Genomic DNA, 21,228 nt, shown 5'->3' on the forward strand with positions numbered 1-21,228 from the left:
AATTGTTTTTTGCAGCTGAGGTCGTATTCCACCAGCTAGTACCCTAATTTACAGTCGGTCGGATCTGCCACAAAGGAATGGCAGCCACGTCGGAGGCGATGCCGTCGTCCTGGCTAGGAATCTACTCCCTCTCCCGTCGTCAGGGTGTTCCTCAGCGGGGTGAGACGGGCGAGCTGAGACCCGGGCTCCGCAGGCAGGGCCCCAACACCACAACAATTCAACGACGGACCCGCATTCCATTCACCAAAGGGCATCTCCAGAGACCGGGGCGGCAGCAAGTCTCAACCTGACGCTCCAAGACAAAGGGAGCACGGGGCTGTGCCATGAGGAGGGGCCGGATCAGGATCTCCCAGAAACGCCAGCCTCTCTGGCAAGCGCCGCCAGGGCCGTGGTGAGCAGGCCGATGGCAGGGTGGCTGCGGGGCATACAGACAGCCCCCCATTACATGGTTTACGGCTCTGCTCTGCGAGTGAAGCATTAATTAAAGAGGGACCTCAACAAGTTTTTGAAAATTTATTCTTACCTACTGTACTTTGATCATAATGACATGAAACAGGAAAAAAATAATTTTTATGTGGCTCACATTTATGAGTTTTTACATAAAGGCTTTTGTGGGTATTTTAAGAATGTGCTAAAATGTTGTCTGAAACCACATGAAGCCATCTGAGGAGTCGCCCGCCAGAACTAACAGCTCACACATGGAAGCACTTTAACTGGCCTTTGTATACTTAATGAGTCAAATAGTATTAATATTGTTTAAACGCTAACATGCCATTCCAATAAGGGGGCTCCACCACCGCCACCGCCCCACGCCTGGGCCCTTGCACATACATCGACGTGAACCAATGACCAAATGGGGCCCGGGACCGAGAGCGGGCTACAGAGGAAGCCACCTGGCCCTACCCGGGGCTCTGCCAGCTCTGGATCGCTTCATCGGCCCCAGCCATCCAGGGAGGGTGGGGGGACAGGCCCAGCACCCACGGCCACGGCACTGCTGTGTGAGGCAAGGCCCGGAGTTCCTGCGGTGAACGCGCTGGTCAAGAGAGCAGCTCAGAGAACGTTAAGGCACAGAGGCCCAAAGACAAAAGCACGGGCTCTTCTTAGGCCTGAAACCCACAGCCAGTGAGGAGGTGAACGATACGGGAGGTGGACAACGCAGGGACAGAACGCAGGGACACTGGAGGAGCACCCCAGCCCCCGGGGGGCCTTGACCCATGGGGCAGTGGGGCCTCGGGAAGCTCCAGGAACACAGCTGGGGGAGAAGGACAGAGCGGAGTCAGCCTCCGTGCTGGTCTCACGGAAGAGCAAACCCATTCAATCACACACAGTCTCGGCAGCTTCCAACACTTTCCCGGTAACCGAAAACACTAACTCTCTGGTTTTTCTTTTTCACCTGCCCCCCCAATATTTTATTTGTTTAAATGATTTTTCTCAAAGAAAACACTGCTCCCAACATGGGGCCCGAACTCACGACCGAGAGCTCAAGGGTCGCGGGCTCCACTGCCGGGAGTCAGCCGGGCGCCCCGAGGGTGAAGGTGCCCTAAGGCAAAGGAAGGGCAGGGAATTCAGACAGCGGCACCAAGGAGCCGGGGCAGCTACGCATTGGCTCCCCAAGTCTGGAAACTGTACTCGATTTCAACATGCAGATACGGGTTCTGTAAGCTCAAGATCAGGGCCCCACTGACCCAAGCTGGTCAGTGCCCTGGACCAGCCGGGAGCACGTGGCGTGACCGGCAGGGCTAGCTCTGCAGCAGCACGATTACCATGAAGCACCCGGTCACGTTCACACTCTATCATCAGTTGATGCCTGAACGTGGACCAACTAAAAGGCCAACGTGCCAGTTAACTGTCCTGTCCTCGGAGTTCAGCATCATTTCGCCCAGAAAATGACTCCTGCTCCTGAATCATGTCACAATCACGGACACGGATTCTGTGTCCATAACTTTTCAACCATAGGACGCCCCCAGAGGGAAAACATAACACCTCCCACGCAAAAAGACCTACTTCACGGGACGCCTGGGTGGCTCAGTTGGTTAAGCAGCTGCCTTCGGCTCAGGTCATGATCCCAGCGTCCTGGGATCGAGTCCCACATCGGGCTCCTTGCTCGGCAGGGAGCCTGCTTCTCCCTCTGCCTCTGCCTGCCATTCTGTCTGTCTGCCTGTGCTCGCTCTCTCTCCCTCTCTCTCTCTGGCAAATAAATAAATAAAATCTTAAAAAAAAAAATTAAAAAAAAAAAAAAAAAAAAAAAAAAAGACCTACTTCACAAAAAGAAAGGAGGAAAGAAAATATCCCGGCCCCCGAAGCTTTATGGAGTGAGCAAAGCCAGGCCGTGTGTGGAGACCTAGCACGGACGCTGGTTCTGGGAGTGTGAGCTGTGAGCCTGCATTACCCAAGCCCCAGTCTCAGCCAACACCGGACTGCACACCCAACGGGGAAGATGGGACTGGAAAGGACTGTGACCTCGTCGGCTTTCACTCCTTCCTTTCAAATCCCCTCCAGGGAGAAGAGCCAGATCTGTGCTCCCAAGACGGAGGCCCCCAGCAGGTGATGAGTCACCTGCCACGACCCTCCCAGTTCACCACAGCCAGGACACACCTGCTGGGAGCCGGCCCCGGCTGGCTTCACTCAGATTCACCTTTTTGCCACGTGGGAGCTGGGCCAGGAGGCTGGAGCAGACGCAGAGGCCCACACCATCACTCCCAAGCCCCCAAGACAAGTCAGGGGCATCATAAGGTGAGCACCCCCCTCCCCGATGCTGGAGTGTGACTATGCCAAGAGAAAGGCAAGGAATATTTATCTGGCACCAGTGTGATGCCAAAGACTGTTTTCCCATTTGCAAAACGAAGGAGCTGGATTGCAGGCTCAGTGGGGTCTTTCCGAGCTCAGACTGCCCAGGATGTAGTGGCTGTATCAGGGCCCGTGTGAGGCAGACCCTGAGCACCACAGCACCAATTACCAACATCTTAAGTTGGTCAAAACTCTGCTTACATGCCTCCAGTGACAGAGAACTCACTAGTTTACCAAGGCCACTGTTTTCGTTTTGAAGCGTTCAAACAGTTTGCACTGGACTGGAGTGAAAATGTGCCCATAACCACACAAAAGAAGAATTTAATGCCCTTCTCTCATGTAGTCCTTTGAAATATCTAAAGACAGCTTACATAAACCCCAAGATTTCTCTTCTCTGGCCTTCCCATTGTCACGTTATTGCTCGTAAGACATGATTTTAAGTCCCCGCACCTTGGCTACCCTCTACTGTAGGGGTCCGAGAAATCAATGCCCTGCACTGATGTACCCAGTGCACAGCAAGGGGAGCAGCGCACCGCTCAGGTATGAGGCTACTGCTCCACCCGGGAGCCCAGGGCCGAAGCCGCGCTCTTGGCCCCCATGCCCCACTCACATGGACACAGAAGAGCTTGCGCTCATCTCCGATGCAATGTTTCTTCTTAACGTGTTGTCATAAAATTGTTTCCCACATCCTAGATTTTTAAGTACGTGGTACGCTGGACCCGAGAATGTCATTTTCCACTCAGACCTGTTGTATTTAATTCTCAGAGTCATGGCTTCACCATTTCAATGTACCTTCGGGGATTCTGAGTCTGTTGTTAGTGTCCTATCCAAGCTACCCTTCCTTGGGACATCCTTACGTGTGGGAATATACCCAAAAATAGGGCGCAAGCCAGACGAGTACACAACCGCGTTCTATGCTGCGTTCTATGCTCCCGCTCCCGAGAGTCCCAGAGGCTGGAGCGAGGCTTCTGTGGAGAAAAGAATGGTCAACTCGGAAGGATGCTTACGGCCTGGGCATTTTTTTTTCTTTTTTTTTTTTTTTTTTAAGAAGACTTTATTTATGTATTTGGCAGTGAAAGAAAGAGAGCACAAGCAGGGAGAGAGGCAGTCAGAAGGAGAGGGAGACGCAGACTCCGCACTGAGCAGGGAGCCCGATGTGGGACTCAATCCCAGGACCCCAGGATCATGACTGAAGCTGAGGTAGACGCTTAACTGACTGAGCCACCCAGGTGTCCCTGGACATTTCTTTCAAGCTGGGGGACAGTCTCAAGGCAGGAACTCCCATGGCCTCAGATCTGGCTGGAGATGACAGGGCCCACCAGGGTGGATGAGGGATGGAAGAGGGAACAGATGAGGCGGCGGCAGCAGAAATGCCAGAAAGGAGTTCAGACTACACAATTTTAGTGTCAGTCCACTTAGAACAAGTGGAATCCTTCTGGGATCCCGTCCCAAACTAGGAAAACTGTCCCTTAAAACATCCCAAACTGTCAGATTACATGAAGTTCTTCCTTCCCTACTCTGTGGGTCATGTCCAGTCTGTCGTGCTTCTGGGGTCTCGCCAAGGAGCAGCGGTGAGACTTGAGGGATACTCTTTACTGTGTCTGGCACTTGGTCATGACAGTGACAAGGAGGTCACGTGGGCCCTCGTTCCAACGGAAACCCCCATGCTCGCGGAGTGAGTGTATGGCAAAGACAAGGAGAACAAAACCCCGAGGCAGAGCCACTCCACCGGCGCCTGGGGTCTGGCCTCAGAACAATACCTTCTTGTCTCCTCCCGGCCTAAAACAGAGACTGAGGGAGCCGGTTGCCGACTGCAGTTAGTTTTTCTGGTCAACCTTGGACGTCCTCACAACCTAAAAAGGCACGTGGTTCCCACAGGTGCGAACAATTCAGTTCTAGCCCGGGGGAAAGAACAACCTCCCATTTGCTTGGAGAGGCATGTAACACCCGGCCTCCTTCCTCGCAGCGTAGACCAACATTCCTTCCTCACCGGCTCCAAACCCATCACCACGAGAGGCTAAGCATCCTCCCTGCCTGACAGAGGGACGTGGGTGCTGCCCGACGATGCAGCTTCTGAGAGCCCACAGAGAGCCAGAGGAGACAGGCCGACGGCCATGACTCTGAGGGTCTGGGGACTGCGGGCTCTCCCCGCCACGCCGGTGTCCCAGCTTCTGCTGGGGCGCACCCGTGAGACCCCAGTGGAGGCGGCAGGAAACACGCAGGAAACCGCAAGACATTCACAGCCACTGGCGGCCGTCCAAATCCCCAAGTCTCTCTCTCTGGGCCGAGAAGGGCACAACTCCTCCCTCCTCCTAATCTTAGCCAAGGTCTCGCCTGCCCTGTGAGGATGGTCCTATCCGCACTTCCCTGGGGGCTGCCGTTGGCTCTGCCCAAAATGGAGAAAGGCAGGCACCTGGCTCTGGGCTGGCAGATGCGTGCTGAGACCCCAACTGTCCTCCTGCGTCTTCACCACAGTTTGCAGCACGTGTCTGAGCCCGTCCGTGGACACGGGACAGCGATTCTGCGGAAATGCCCTTCAGGACACACAGGTGTGCCGGTCCCGAGCAAGCACACCGACTGGCTCAGGCACGTGTGGCTTTCATGCCGCTCGCCTGTCGACGCGCCATCTGGATCCCAGCTGCCGCCCTTTATAGCCCGTCACGGGGTTTTTACAGTTTTCTACTTGCAGACACACCACAAAGGCCTCTCTAGAAACAAGGGAGCTGCTGCAGGGGCTCCAGACCTGCCTCTGGGACCCGAGCGAGCCGTCCACGCTTGGCACCACTGCGACCATCTCCTGGCTCTCCGGGCCCCTGATGACAATCCTGCCGGCTCGCTTGGCCCACGACTCGAGAATGTCGACAACCCAGGCCTTCTGGAGGTGCAGGCCCACGGCTCTCATCCAGGAGCTGCCGTTGATGGGAACCCATTCTGTGTCAAGGGCTCTGAACACATTATTAAGAAAACCCCGAGAGTGAAAGAAAGGTGCCCCAGCCACGGGGCCGAGAAGAGGGCCGCTGTGACCAGCCCTGGGGTCTGGCTGGCCCCGTGTGCGAGGGCTACCACAGCAGTGCAGGTGGGCAGCTGGGCTCGGGGCCTTGGCTCAGACTGTGAGGTTGAATTTGGTAAAGATGAACACCCATAACCATGCTGTACGCAGTGCTAGTTCAAGGTCAGGAAGAAAGTCAGAGGAACAAAGGACACTATACTGAGCGGCCGGGAGGCGGGAGCTCACCACTGAGCACCCAGCTCTGGGACGTCTGTGAAGGAGGGTCCCCCACCTCAATGAGGCCACGAGGGCCTGCTGGCTGAACCTTCGTAAGATTACCCACCCTGGATACCTGCACAAAGCAGCCTCCTGACAAAGATGGGTCTACCAGGAGCCTGGGAGGCAGCACAGCCAAGAGCACAGCTTGACCATCGGATGGACCTGGGCCCTCCTTCCACATGGGCATTGGCACCCCAGCACGTGGATCAGCACAATCCAGAGTGTGACCGTGTGCCATATAGTTTGCAAGAACCCAAAAGTTCTAAAGGAATCAGAGTCCCTGATGCTGATGATCTGTGGGACCGTGTTTGTTAACAAAATGGTGTTTTGCACACTCCTGCTTTTCGTTTAACTTTATTTTAGCAGATAAAAGTCAGACGGTGCATGCCACGGCCACCAAACCCAGAGCTGCAGCCTTAGGATGCCAGCCGAAGGGGTCCCATCCCTGGCCTGCAGGCTGGGGGCATCCTGCAGGCTCGTCCAGACCCTCTCTTTAGGGGCTCGAGAAACCACGGCAGACACCTCTGCTTCAGAGCGGTGGCACGGGAGAGCTGAAACTCAATACTGTCAGGGCAGGACACAGACCAGCTCAGCAACCCCATCCCTTGGAAAGCCAACAGGACCCTCTCGACCCGTTTCCCTAGTCAGTTACAACAGCACAACCGAGCGGGGCCCAGGTTTCCCCATTAAGTGCTTCCAGCACTTTCACACAAGCCTGAGAAGTGGCAAGCTGGAGTCCCGCAGCAGGCGGGGCAGTTCTCAGAGGCCTCTGTACTCGTGGCCGAAGATACAATAATACATGCGAAAACCCAAGTACTAATTACGGTGCCGACAAGTGAAAAGCCAGACGCAGACCCCGGCCCCGCCCGGCGGTCCCTGGAGCGCAGCACATTTGGCACGCGGGGCCCGTCGCAGGGCCTACGGGAGACCTTCCTATCTGGGAAGAGGTCCCACACCTCTGGGCAGGAACAAAAAGTGTTCTCCATCACGAGCCATCAGACCTATGGGGAGGCGCAGGGACAGAGGGCAGAGGGGCCAAACCAAATGGCCCAGGCTCCATCCAGCTCCAGAACTTTCCCGCACGATCCGCCACCCCTTCACGCCTTCCTGCTCAGTGCTGTCACCCACTTCCTGGGGGGCTGGAGTTGTGACTCCAGAAACCGAAGCTAATGGCCAGCTGTTTCTGGTTGTGGAGGCACTGGGCGACCTTAAGCTACAGACTTCACCCAGCCAGACTGAGGGACGAGTAGTTAGGACCAAAGCCGTCCTCCCCCTGCTCCTGCCAGGCACCACGGTGGAGCCTGGGCTCTTCATGACCACCCAAGGCTCAGTGATTCACTGAGAGGCTCACAGGGCTCAGCACGGAGTCTTGCCACCAGGAGTCATTCCAGCCGAAGGAGACCAGGCAGGAGCAGCCAAAGGAGAGGCAGGAGGGAAGAGTCCTGAGGAAACCGGACACGAGTCTGTGAGAGCACGTGGCTCTTCTTCCAGGGCTCGCACACAACATGCTTCGTTCCCCCGGCAGGTGTGCGACACTGTCTACAGGGACGCCCACGGACTTGGCGACCAGGGTTTTTACTGCCAGAGTGCTGTCCACCTAGCACACAGCAGAATTCCAGGCTCCGAGAAGGGAAGCAGGAGCTCGGCATAAACCACCATGCTTGCCTGAAGAGTTTAAGCACCACGAGCCATTCTTATCAAGGAACGGTAGGGACCCTCCAGAAAGCCAAGTTCCTGGACACCAGCCGAGGCCAGCGCTACAAGGGCAGGAGTTCCACGCCGGCTACTCGAACTCTCTCCTGCACCAGGGCAAACCCAGTGTCATCCGCGCACAGTTCCATCCCTTCCTCAAGTCAGGCTTCCCTGCCTCCCTGCCTGGGTGTGTCCTTCCCAGGGCCTGCCAAACCGTGCAAGCACTTTGTCTGCTTGCTCCGTTCCTCCTGCGTGCACCTGTACCTCTTCAAGCCCTGCGAAAATCTGAGCCCCGCGACGGCGGGGGCTGTCCCTGAGGCACTCCCCACTGGGCCCTGTGCTCAGAGCACGATGGGTTTTCAGTGTCTGCATAACGAGGTCGTAAATACTCGCCTGTCACCACAGATGGGAACTACTTCACTCCGTTTTCGAGACAGGATTTACTTGAGGTCTCAGGGTGGGCTGGGAGCAGAGGCCCAGCCAGAATGCGCAGCCTTCCACTGGGGCCGGTGACGCATTCCAGGGCCTGCTACCTCACTGCGTCTGTGTCCACAGAACATAAGACAGCCACAGGATAACGACCATAAAATGAGAACAATCCTGTCCTGACAGCTCAAAGGTCACCACGTGGACCCGATGAGTCAGTGCAAGAGAAGCCTTGCGAGCCCCCCTCAGCCCCTAAGACAGCAGAACGACCTTGACCTCCTCAACAGATAAGGAAACAGAGGCTCAGAGAGTTCACTTACTGGCCCAAAGTCAGCGAGTGAGTAGGGCGGAAGGCAGAATGAAGTCCAGGCCCTCTCGGGGCCCGGCTCCTCCCGACTCTGCAGCTGGCTGGACGGCGGTGGGCCTAAGACTTCTCCTGGGCCGTCTCCACCTCCCGTCTGAGCTGCTCCTCCCACCATTGCCTACCTGCTGCCCCTGCTTCTGCTGCTCCCTTCTCTTCAGAAAAGCTCCCACTGCTTTCTGCAATTCCTACCAGGACAGACATGCTGAAATCCCCCAGGCCCGATGCTGACGTCCGATGAAAGTGGGGGGGTGGGGGTGAGGGGTGGGAGGGTGGGACCTGAGGGGCCCAGGGACAAGGTCTGGGAAGGCAGCCGGGAACATGGAAGTTTCCAGGACTCCCAAAACCACAGCAATGAACCTTCTTCACACATGAATAAGGATACCCTGCCCTTCCAGAGTCAGTGTTGCCCAAATGTCAAAATGACAGAGGGCCAGAGAACAGGAGGAAGAGGCAGAAATGACCACAATTCTCGCATGGCCCCCGAGAGAGGAGAAAAGGCAGGGAGCTGGGGTCAAGCCCATCCACCAAGCACCCTAGCCGCTCCCAGAGGCTCGTGGGTTTCTGGACTGCCACAGGGTCGCCAGCCTTGTTTCATTCTGTAAACTTCTTCCAGACAAGAAGGGTTGATTAGAAAAGCTAATTAAGTCTTTTGAAGATTATCTCAGACCCGAAGCAGGGGAAGAACACAGAACGCCTGCCTGCCCTGCTCCGCCACCCCCCCAGACTCTGGCCTTCATTAAGCTTTGATTTCAATCAATTGCACACCCACTAAAATTAACTTATAAGGCCAATAAATTGCAACCGCATGTTTGAAGGTATTATCTGCTGCAAGCCAAGAGCCGAGGATTGCAGAGCACGGGGCAAGATGTCTGGCACAGATGGGAGTAATCATTTCTGGACGAAAGCAGTGCCAGCCCCTTCAGTCAGAACATCTGGTCTCAGCAGAATCCAGGCCGACAGAGGCAACAGTGAGACCCAACGTGAAAGCCAGAGCTGGGAAGCTTTCCCTGGGAACCCAAAAAAGTCAAAGCACTGATCCTGGGGTTCACGGCAGCCAACCGGGGGCTCACACCACAAGTGCGAGGTCTCCGACAGCAGCAAGCGCCCACCCTGCGCTGAAGACCCCGCTGCCGAGTCTCCCAAGGAAGACGCGCAGACCACCTTGTGGGGTTTTGTGACTGCTGAGCTACCCTCGCTTGGGCCTAAAAAGGCAGTCAACTTTGCCGAGAAAGAATGTGAAGTGATCCCATGAGCCAGCCACCCAAGAGCCTGCCCTTTCTGCTACCTTCCCCGCTCCCTAGATGCCAGGATGTTCCGATGACATTCCCTGGACTGAGCTGGGCCCGCGCGCAGAGGCAGAAAACTACACTGGGGCTTGGTAGACAAGAATTGAGCAGGCTGGATGCTGGTGACCAGGACGGGAGGGCTCGGGGAAGGGCAGCGAGGAGTCAGCATGGCCCGAGAGCAGACCCGCCTGACCGGCCCGCAGAACAGGCTTGACGTCCCTAAGCATGTGCGGCAAATGGACTACTTGAGCAGAAAACCAGGACTGCTTGGGTGGTGCAACCTACAGATGTTGGACAGTCACTCCCCAGGGAAAGCTGTCACCACAGGCCCTTTCTGCCACTGACGATGGCAAAAAACAACATCAGTAAACATGGTGGGGACTCAGGGAAGAACACAGTGAGGGAGCTGTGGAGAGTCAGGCAAGCAGAGACTTTACTGGCTTCCAAGGGGCCCCGACTCGCACATTTCTTCCACAATGGGGGAAAGGGGTGTGCAGGCAGGGGAGGGGGCACCACGCCCCCACGGGAGTTAGAAGTGGAGGGCCTCCAGGTCCACCCATCCCTGGCTCCAGCTCCCTCCCTGTGACCATTCTGACCAGCTCCTGGGGAGACAGCGAGCTCTCCCTCTCTCTCTCTCTGGAAAAGCCTGGGCAGCTCTAGGTGCCCAGCCTGGATCACATTTCAGTTCTAGTCTCTGGCAGTCATCCTCGCAAGAACATCAACAGCAGGAACAAGGTTAACGGGTCCACAAGTAGAAGGAGAAAAGTCAGGATGATAAAATCTCCCTACAAGGCCAGTCTTAGGGCATAAACCAGTGGGGTGGCAGAAAGAACACTTTAGGCCTTTTTTCTTGCGCGGGGGGGGGGTTGTTCGTGTATGTCCAATTTCCACACCTTCAGAGGATGAAGCAGACAATCTCTGAGCCAAATTCAGTACCCTTCCCAGCACAGCAAGGGCCCTTCCCAGCAGCAGTCCACACAACCAGAAGCTCTCCGAAGCGTTCACCACAGGAGGATTCGAGCCCGAAGGCTGGAGCCTGGCAGCTTCAGTCACCTGAGAGGGTCAGTGGTCAAGAAGTCGAGCACAGGGTAGGCCCAGTCCTAACTCTGTGACCCACAGGGATTGAAGGAATCTGAAACATGTAGGGTCATGAGGACTCAAAGACCCAGTTAGCACAGGGGATACGTCTGCTCTTCCCATTCCTCAAGCCCCATGGAGTGCAGGCCAAGCTCCAGTTTGGAACGGGGTGCCCTGGAGATGGCGGGCTTGCTCACCCCGTCTTCCTGGACACAATGGTGAGCCTGTTCCACGCTCATGGTGGCAGCACTCCCTCTTCCTCCCAAGCCTCCTGGCATCTCCCGCCAGGCCTGGGACACAGCCACCTTGCCGGCTCCTCCTGCTGCAGCTCAGAATGCCTCCCCTCAGAGCAACCTTTGCCAGTGACAGAAGGACAGGCGGAAGGAGAGCTCCGCGGCTTCATTCCCTGGGGGTGACAACGAATGAGCCTTCCCACAGGAACTGAATGTGTCTTTGTTGCTGTTCTTTTTGAATATTTTATTTTTAAGTAATCCCACACCCAATGTGGGGCTCAAACTCACAACCCGGAGATCCAGAGTCCTGCACTCTACCCACTGAGCCAGCCAGGTGCCCCTGGAATGTGTCCTTCTAATGGGAAGGGGTAGAGAGAAAGGATAAAGGGAAGGTGTGGCCTACTGCCCCTTCATCCTATGGCAGAGACACGGCCTCTTAGCTCCTGGCTGACTTCCCTCTGCTCCAAAACCACAGGAAAAAGAAGAGCTCACATTCTGGGCCCCATACCATGGTCACCAACGTGGCCACCAACAACTCAGGGCACTCTGAGAATGACAACTTCTGGAGGTGAGCAATGCACCAAGACGGTTAAAAAAAAAAAAAAAAAGGAAAAATACAAGATTTGTTTTCATAAGTTTTAGCCTGAAATGGGTCTCGTTTTAACTCATCATGTGTGGTCCAGCTGGGAAAATGTTCTCCACACATGGTCTCAGGGGAGAACGTCCTCATTACTCTGATAACAGTGGGTGGTTTGAAACAGGACTCTGGATCCCCAGTGATGGCTCTAACCACCACCCCTGTGGTGGCCTGTCACTTGGGGAGACGTGGACCACCCCACACCCCAACACCCGGAGGTCCTGAACACTCTACCCCCCGACTAGCAGCAGCACACTGATGCTAGGGACAGTAGGGTGTCCTCTGGGCCATGTTCCACGCCTGCAGAAGACCACAGCACCGCTAGCTCTGGGCCTGTCGGCTTTGATCTCCTACTTGGGTGTCGGCAGTGGTCCCGTCGGCCCCTCCCATGCCCCCAGTAGGTCACCTCCCCCTGGAGGTGAGCACAGGCTCACAACCTCATCCTCATCACCACCTCATCCACCACCTTCCAGGTGGACACCTGCCCAGGAAGGGAAGTCTTTCCAGGAGGTGCCATAAGGAGATACACCTTGAGCGGGGCGGGGGGGGGGGGGGGGGTCCCAAGCCTCAGTAGACCCGAGCAGTGTGACCGCCCTGAGGAGAGGTGAACACCTTGGCCAGTCAACGCCTCACAGAAGAGACAAGCCTAACGATAAGCGCGCATCACTACACATGCAAACCAATAAGGCAAGAAGGAGAAAGAAAGTAAGATGTCAAAGACGAGAGCTGGGCTCTTCCCCAGGGCTGGCCCAAAGGCCAGTATAAAGGCCATGCGCCCGAATCGCTTCATTCAGAAAGTCATAACTCAAACCCTAGTGTGTAAAAGAAACCACTCTTGCTTTGACTCCTGGGGAATCCAAGAGGAGCCTGCAGAAGCAGCCTTGACGGATGGCCAGCCCCCTCCAGGCATCTGACTTCACTCAGCTCCAAGGTCACGATCTGGAGAGGCTGTCCTGGCCGCTCCTCTTATAGCAGTGAGTCACTCCCCATCCTGCCACCCGCTGTGACACCCGTTCACACGTGGTGTCTTCCCCCAGTGGACACCCCAGAAGGCGGGGACATGGTTTGCCACGTTTAAGGATGCACCCCCAGTACCTGGTGGGCACCTTCAGTGCGGGTCGAGTAAATGAAGATTTTGGACTTTGGACCTGATAAGGATGGCTTTCCATCCCAGGTTCACCACTCACCAGCTGTGTGAGCCCGGGCAAGGTATTTTGGCTCTGTGGATCCATCCCCTCCCCTGGGACAGGGACGATCCTGGCACACGGGCTGTCCTGGAGACATGGGATAAGCAGAGCCACGAGGCCATGAACACAGAGCTGACCAAGACACGGGGTTGGGACTGCTTGATCATCACTGTCCTCTTGTTGCCAACTGTACCACTACAATGCGAGCCGGACCCCACCCGGAAGCTCCTGTGTGGGAGCCGGACTGGCTTCCTGCCGAATGGCTGGGGAAAGCGACAGTAAAACCCACCACGAGCCAACGAAAGGACAGCGATGTGTCCACGTCAGCCTCCCGGCATGAGCAACTGTCTCCGACAGCGTGGTTCCGGACATGATGGCACGTTCAACACAACGACTTACTTTAACCACGAAGACTGGTAACCTGCGGGAACTTGAGGCAAACACAGACCCAATCCTAGCTCTTCGCCTCTGTGTCCTACTGTGAGTCCTTTAGTGACCGGAGCCCACGGTCTCCTCATCTGTAAGGAAGGGGCAAACCTCGTCCCCAAGGCTCCTCCAGGGATTAGACATAAGGTCCAGACCTGTTGGCACGTGCCGGATGCCCGAGCCCCAGCGGAGCCACACGGCGGCGCAGCCAGGGCCTGCAGACACGTGGGGGCCCGCCTGACAGTGCCTCCTCCAGGCCGGGCTCTGGTATTCCCTCCGTCTGCTTCGGTGTCATGAGTTTTCGGCCTGTGTGTCAGGCTGAGAAGCATCACTTCTCCTCATGAAGGGTGTTCTCCCAAATCTGCCATGAGAGGGAGGGCCAGCCAACTGCTGCAACACGGAGCCCGGGGTCCCCATGCCACAGGACCAGCTCTGGGACAACGGTCCCAGCAGCTCAGATGCTCTGCTTCTCCCACAGTTCCACTTTCCTGCCCTAAGATCCTAGGTCCGGGCGGGCAAATGACAGCCGCAGGACCAAATCCCACCCACCTCAAGGGTTGAGAGGGGGCTTTTACGTCTGTAGTTTTTGGGGGGGTGTGTGGTTACATTTGTAGAGGGTGACACACATAAAACAAGAAGACAAAAAGAGTAAATGACAGGGACTTCTAAGACCCATGAAGCCCAAACTTTTAGCTCACCGTCTGGCCCTTCACAGGAACGTCTGTGGGCCCCTCCCCGAGATGACCGAGTTTGTGTGGTGGTGGTACCGGGTCTTTTACTGTCGCACTCTACTCTCAAGGCAAAACTTACTTTACCACAAGAGTCTACTGGTTCAGGAAAAAGTACTTCAGGGGCTAACCTTCTCCAGAGCCCTTCCTGGAAGGCGGGTGAATAAGTGGCGCTCTTTTTGGTGGGACGGGGGGCAGCAGGACCAGACGGAAGCAGAGAAGAGAGGTGGGGATCTAAGCAGATCCAGCACAAACGCTTTCCAAGAAAGGGCGAAGGCCCCAAAAACTTCAGGAGTCAGGGACATAGTGGCGGAGAGGGCAAGGGCCCTGATGTGGGCAGGGGTCTCCAAGCCACAGGTACGACTGGCCGGGGCACGCAGGATGGTAACAACACGGGGCCTCTGGAGACAGACAGGCCTGACTGACTCCTGGCTCTGTTTCTCGCGTCAAACCTCTCAATTTTTTTGAGCCTTCATCTGTCCATCTGTGCAACGGGGGCTACCAGCTATGGTGTTTGTGAGGCTCTGGGACGACGCACACAGAGCATGCGGCACTGGGGGGCACCTGCTGGTATCCAAGGCACAAGGCCGGGCCCGCACAGGCAGGTCTGCATACGGCAGCACTGGCACCGCCGAGGCCTCTGCCAGTGACCCGCGCACCAGGCTATGTCCAGCGTTCTGCCCTCACAGCTCAGTTTCAATTCACTGGGTAAGCCAGGTGACGGGTTCGAGGAAGGCTGCTGGGCCTGCACACACTTTCCTTTGTGATGCACTTATCAGAACCACAAGTGCGGGCGTGGGGAGGGAGGAGGCCACTCACAGGTCTCGGTACTGGTCGAAGGCGTTGTTGGCTTCCACCTCCAGCTTCCTCAGCCGAGCGGAAGGCATGGCCCCATCTTCCAAAGGAGGGTCGTACTTGTTACTCCACGGTGACCTGGAGGGGAAGAAGGGGAAGAAGGAGAAGGAAATAACACCGGTCACTGCAGGGGACACGGCCTGTGAGCCGTGAGCCGAGCCCCGGCTGTCCGACACTTCAGAGGCAAAGCCACTACCCACAGCAAAGAGGTTTCCAGGGCCTGCGACAAACAACGGCTTTCTTGAGGTCTGCCCAGCCAGGGCTCAGGGCAGACAGGACTGGGCACGGACCTTGAATGCCGCCGCTCACCAGCTGTGGACTTCCGGCAAGTGTCTTGACTTCTTTGAGCCTGCCTTCCCGAGCATGTTCAATGAGGCTACCATTTGCTACCCACAGGGCTGCGGCCAGGAGCAAAGGAGAAAACGTACCGGGTGCCCAGACCAGAGCCAGGCATGTACCGTCAACGATGGGACAGACAGCTTCTCACCCTTCTTCTAATGCCCCTTTGTTTTCACCACTGGCTCGATCAAGAGATGCCCCTGTCACCTCCCTGACCTGTTGGCAGTGCTGGACGAATGCGGACTCCGAAGACCTCCCTGCGCAGCTAAGGACTGAGAGAGCGGCTGGTCGTAGAGGCAGGCAGGTCCTGCTGACGACACGTGAGAAAGCCTGAGGGGTCCTATTCTCCACGGGAACGGGAGAGCCTGCCCATCTGAAACCATGGACAAACAAACACACAGCCTGCTAAAAACTCAGTCGGTTGGGTGTCCGACTCTTGGTTTTGGCTCAGGTCATGATCTCAGGGTTGGGAGATCAAGCCCGGTCTCGGGTTCTGCACTCGGCAGAGTGTCTGCTCGACACTCTCTCTCCCTCTGCCCCTCCTCCCACTTGTGTGCCTGTGCACACACTCTCTCTCAATAAACAAATGAAATCTTTAAAAAAGAAAAAAAAAGAAAGACTGCTAAGTAATGAGAACCAGCCTTTCGTTTTCCAGCCCCAAAACTTGCTGCGTTAAAAAAATATATTTTGCCACATCAGGAAAGCATTTAATGACAGAGCGTACTGGAAAGGCGGTTCTAGGGGAAGAATCTACTCGTTAATTCCAGCAGGTGGAGTTCAGAGAAAGAACGAGAAGGAAAAGGTGAGAGGAATGGAGGGCGGTGGGAGAGCCATGAGCCATGGACAAAGTCCTTCCCACTCCAAGACGGTATTAAACTCCTCCACATCACGCCTTCCCCATCCCTCCGACAAGCAACCTCTGCCTCATGGAAGGCTCAAACAATACCTTTCAATTTGGAATTGCTGCTATGGAAAAAGGGGATCGCCACCTTCAGAACCCCATTTTAAAGAATTCCACACACAAACATCATTCTTCTCCCAAGTATGGAACCAGAGTAAGCTGGGTGGCCGCTCTCCAGGGCCGCCTCCACACAGAGGTCCCAGCTCTCTCGGCTGCTAGGAAAGAGTCATGTGCCTGCTTCCCAAAAGGGGCTCCAGGCAGGAGCAGCCCCGACTACTGCGAGGCACAAGGAGCCTCTGGAAACCCTTCTTTCCCAGCCACCATTCCATCCCGCCATTCTCCTCACTTGGTACAGAGACTTGACAAGAATGAGGTACGATGCCCTTTCTGCCCCATGACCAGGGCCAGCTCTGATCACCCTGGACTGGGCACATACCATGGGAAAGGGCGGTCGGGTAAGCCAGGACCCATCCAGCTTAGAGGGCAGGTGTGAAGCCGACACTGGGCACCCTCACATCCTCACCGAGGGGCCCCTCGCTTCCAGAGCCTGCCTGACGTGTCTCTTCTTGTTAGAACCCGTCTTCCAGCAACCCCCTAAACTGTGCTGCCTCGGAGAACTTTCCTCCAGGACAGAAATGTTCTACATCAGCACGGTCCAGAATGGCAGCCACGAGCTTCAGGAGGCCACCGAGTATCTGGGATGTGTCTAGCGCAGCCAAGGAGCTGCGTTTTTAACTCTACTGTATCTGAACTGATGCAGACAACCGATCCTGGAGCGGAGGTTCTCAGAGGGCCGGTCTTTCCTGTCCTGATCGCCGCTGCTCGCTCAGCACAACAGAGCCTGGCGTTTCACCACGTGCTCATTAGAGAAAGCGGTTAAAAGCGGGAAGATGCCCTCGCACCCCCCCGAGAAGCCCCCCAGCCCCAACTCTCGAATATGAATGTGGGATCTGACAGCGGCCACAGCCCACTCGCTCCCTAGGCTGCAAGGGCGTCTGGGGAAGGAGCTCGTGCTGTCCTCCCCCTCCGCCCCCCAGTGCCAACCGGAGAGCTCCTGGGCAGTGAGCAGCGGTGATGGGCCAAAGCCTCACGGCACAGGTGGGAATGGGGGGGGGACCCAAGGGGACTCTGCCAGGGGTGGTCCACCCAGCAGGAGCCACCTCCTGATTTTTCTGAGGGACACCGAAGCACTTAACAACAACAGCAAACCCGAGACAAATCAGCGGCAGGGTGCAGTCCCCCCCCAACTATGGATTCGTACACTAGGCTTGGGACCTGCACTTGCCAGAGGCCCCCCTCCCCCACCTGCCCCCCTCAGGACTTCTGGCCACACCCCCAGTTCTGACCCTCATTCCCCTTCGCCTTCCTGGGGGCCTAGAAGACCCTCTCCAACTGGCTTTCATTTAGAGGAGACCTGATTAGACACAAGAGCCCATCTCTCTTCTGCAGACCAGGGGCCTGGAATTTTCAAGAAGCCTGTAACTCACATTTCTCCCAGCTCACAGACGACAGCATTTGAAGCCGTTAGTCCTGGAGCCGGGGTAATTGTAGCTGGGGGAAAAAATCATAACATTACGCAGAATATTCTTAGTGGAAGGGGCACTAGGAACACATTTAAGAGCTTAAATGGAGGCCGTTTGAAAAAAGACAGATGGACAGGAACGGTTAGATTTCAAAAGTCAGGCCTTTCATTTCCCTCAGAGAATGCTTTTTGTTTGAGCTAACAGGTTTCAAACAGTGCTGCTGGCAATGGTCACGCCATACGGATCTTATTTAAGCAAACGATCAAGCACAGTTGGGATGGAAGTGTGTGGAGACAATCAGAAGACCATGAAGTTTTAGACTGAGAAGAGAAAAAGGAAAAGAACAGTCCTGCGCCCTGACACCCGGGACCCCCTCTTTGGCTGAGGTCCCCCCAGGCCCCTTGGTGGGGCCCCAGGAACGTGGGAGTCGGTGGAGCAACCCGCAGGGCTGCAGGCACCGAGTCCCAGGAAGCCTAGGGAGGCATGGACGCTGGCTCTGGAAACGACTGCAGACATCCACGGGCTGCTGGGGACAGCTGCTGTCCACAGCGAGCCGGAGTTTTCACAACAAGCAAGCCAGAAATACAGTGATGACGTTGGGGGAGCAAGACTCAGCTCAAGGATCGCCCCCCAGGAAGCTGCCTCTGAACCCCCGGGGCTGGACGGGCCAGCTGTCCCTCATTGGTATGTCGCCTGGTCTGTCAGACCACTTAGGGCCACCAGACTTCTGTCTAGCGAGGACTGGACATGGCGCTATGCCCACGACCCACAGTGACTGGCCCTTCCAGGGGAACCTGATCTAGCCCAGGGCTGCCTCCGCATCTCTGGGACGGGTGGGGGACCCACGCGTCCACCTCATCCTGTCCCCGCTCCTGGAGCTTGGGGCTCTCCGCAGCCCACTGGACATCTCAGGCTTACAATGTCCCCAGACCAGCTCCTCCCAGCGTCTTCCTCACCTCAACCCACAGCGGGCCCTGCCTTCTAGCTGCTCAGGCCAGAAGCCTTGCAGTCGCCCCCCACTGTCGCCCCCGTCCACGTGCGCCTGCCGCCGGCTCTGCTCTCAGAACAGACCTCAAGTCTGATGACGACTCGCCATCGCCCTTGGTCTCTGGTCTGCACTAGGCCTCAACCTACTCTAGATCTAAGTTCCAGTTGAAGCTGGCCCGGGGATACGATCATAAAACATCTGTCTGGTCTCTCTGAGAAGTCAGCACTACTAAAATCTCTGTAATTCACACCAAACTCTGTGCCCTTCGGCACATGGAGTGTGTCAACTCTCGTAACTGCTGGCGACTCCGTGCTGCGCCCTCTAACCTCACCTTCCGCTCCGGCCTTCCTGCCAAGCTTGAGCCTGACTGGGACTTTACACCTGCAGGCTCTCCTCCCAGACCGCGCATGACCCGACTTCCTCATCTTCCAGTCCCATTTCACGTGTCCCCACTAACAGAGATGCCCTCCCTGACTTTCCATCCCGCCTCTCCTTCCCCTTGTCCTTTTTTATTTTCCTGACTCACTTTCCCCACGCTCTACCACGTCCGCTTTTGCTGGCGACCTGCCCCCCTCACTGGGATTGTAGCTCCACAGAAGAGGGACTGAGAATAGAGCCCATACACACGGTACAGGCTGACAAAGGGTACTGCACGTTCTGCTGGAGAAACAAATGCTCTCGTTTCCAGATTATATGGGAGGAAACCAAAGACCAGAGACAACAAGGAACTTGTCAAAGGCCTGGAGGCCTCAGGGAGGGGGCAGTGCTGGTTTGGAGCTGACATCAGCTGACTTCCCTGCTTCCATCCCTCAGACTCTGCCAGCTCCCCCAGAAGAACATTAAGCTGGACCTTTAAGATCCAACCTGGGCTCTGTGGCCTCTAAATTGGAAACGTAAAGCACACTGCATTCCTCCGCCATTCTCCAAGGCACTGACTTCAACCATCCATCACAGAAATGCTGGAGGGCTTAGGGATTCCTGATCTTTTTTAATGGGAAGAATGCCTAGACACCCTTAAACACCTAGCTTGCACACCACCTCCTTCAGCAAACTCTCCAAGAATTTCCCCAGCCTCTTCCATGCTCTCCTCCAGTTCCGAATAAGCCTGGCCCTGGCGGCCTCAAACAAAACACACGGCCAGCAGCCGCGAGGAGCATGTCCTAGTCTACCACAGGGACCGCCCAGTGTGGGGACGGATGGCAGCCTCGTCATCTACGGCCCTCAGCATGGCGACAGGAAGAGAAAGGAGTCGCGTGTTTGTTGGACAAAGCTTCATTCAGTGTCCCTCGCCCACACAGGCCATCCTCGTGCTCCAGATCCCCACACCGGGGACACCCTGTACCTCGCGACCTCAGCACAACTTCGTGCAACTTCTGTGCCGTGACAAGGGCCTTCTCCTGTCAGTTCAGAGGCTCTGCCAGGGCTGGGGCCCTCTGTTCCTTGCTGAGTCTCCAATGTTGACAGGAGGCCCTCCACAGACAGAGTCTGACTGGATGGAAGGACGGATGGGAGGAAGGGCGGAAAGCCAGAGAGGACAAGGGCTGACGGGCGCTCACCTGTAGGAGTCCCCATCTCTGTTGTAGTCACACAAAAGGTAATCCTTTCCCACCACCTTGTCTCTGGCGATTTTCAGGGGCTGGTCAACAGAAGACAGGAGATCTTCGCACAGACTGGGGACCTGGCAGAAAGAAAGGAAAAGGCAGAACCAGGGTTAGAACAACACATCCAACCCAGGCTGGCTAATGGCGACTGTGACCACATCACGGTCAGCACATGGAACATCTGGCCCCTGGTCCTCTGCCAGAGTCATGGGCCTATTCTGTTCTTTTCCACATGTGTCTGACACCAACTGTGTCCCACCATAAAGAAATCTGTTCTTGAATTACAGCGGAGCATGATTCCCAACACAGCCTGCCTTCCAAACCTGCATGCAGCTCTAATTACCTGATCGCCAGGGTGGTCTGGTACGGTTAAGTGTGTATGTGCCTGGTATTGGTCTCTGGTGGGCAAAGTGCAAGCTCAAGTCCTCAGAAGAAGGTAAACATTTGAAATACCAGGAATCCAAAGAACTCGGAGAATAACCGTCCATGCTTGACAACTCCCACGGGCTCCCATGCTGGGTGGAGTTTCCAGCACTTTCCAGGCCCCTGGCCAAGCACTGCCAGGCCGGCTCACAGAGTCGCCCCTACCTGCCACAGAGGTAGCTGCACACGGGCCTGGCACCGCGCCGAGCTCCAGCTGGCTTGTCTCAGGTGGACCCACGTGGAGCCACGTCATGGAGGAGAAGGAGGGTGGCCCCGGGGCCTGGGCCAGGCGGGGCTGACTCCCAGGGCAAATCTTGCCCAACTGGACCCACGGCTCCACCAGTAACCAGGCTGCCGGCCTCTTCCTCCCAATTCAAACATCCATTTCCACCAAAATATTCCAGGAAGGGACGGCAGCACTTTCAGAAACGGATTCCTTTGGGCTTGAGTCACTTCCACGCTGTATTTTCAATGTGCTGACTTACTC

General features: G+C 56.2%; 1 protein-coding gene across 3 annotated transcripts in view; it reads right to left on the bottom strand.

Annotated features, from left to right (window-relative positions):
* CAPZB (capping actin protein of muscle Z-line subunit beta) overlaps positions 1 to 21,228 on the bottom strand; it is a 127,419-nt gene that overhangs the window by 19,756 nt on the left and 86,435 nt on the right. For all 3 annotated transcript variants that reach the window (XM_032863600.1, XM_032863598.1, XM_032863599.1), the window contains exons 3-4: positions 20,274 to 20,395; positions 14,931 to 15,044 (exon numbers count right to left, since the gene is read on the bottom strand). In XM_032863600.1, the coding sequence (XP_032719491.1) occupies positions 14,931 to 15,044; positions 20,274 to 20,395 (236 nt within the window). The remainder of the gene's footprint in view (positions 1 to 14,930; positions 15,045 to 20,273; positions 20,396 to 21,228) is intronic.

This window comes from Lontra canadensis, unplaced genomic scaffold, assembly GCF_010015895.1.
Source record: "Lontra canadensis isolate GAN:19392208 unplaced genomic scaffold, GSC_riverotter_1.0 scaffold25, whole genome shotgun sequence".
Taxonomy (NCBI): domain Eukaryota; kingdom Metazoa; phylum Chordata; class Mammalia; order Carnivora; family Mustelidae; genus Lontra; species Lontra canadensis.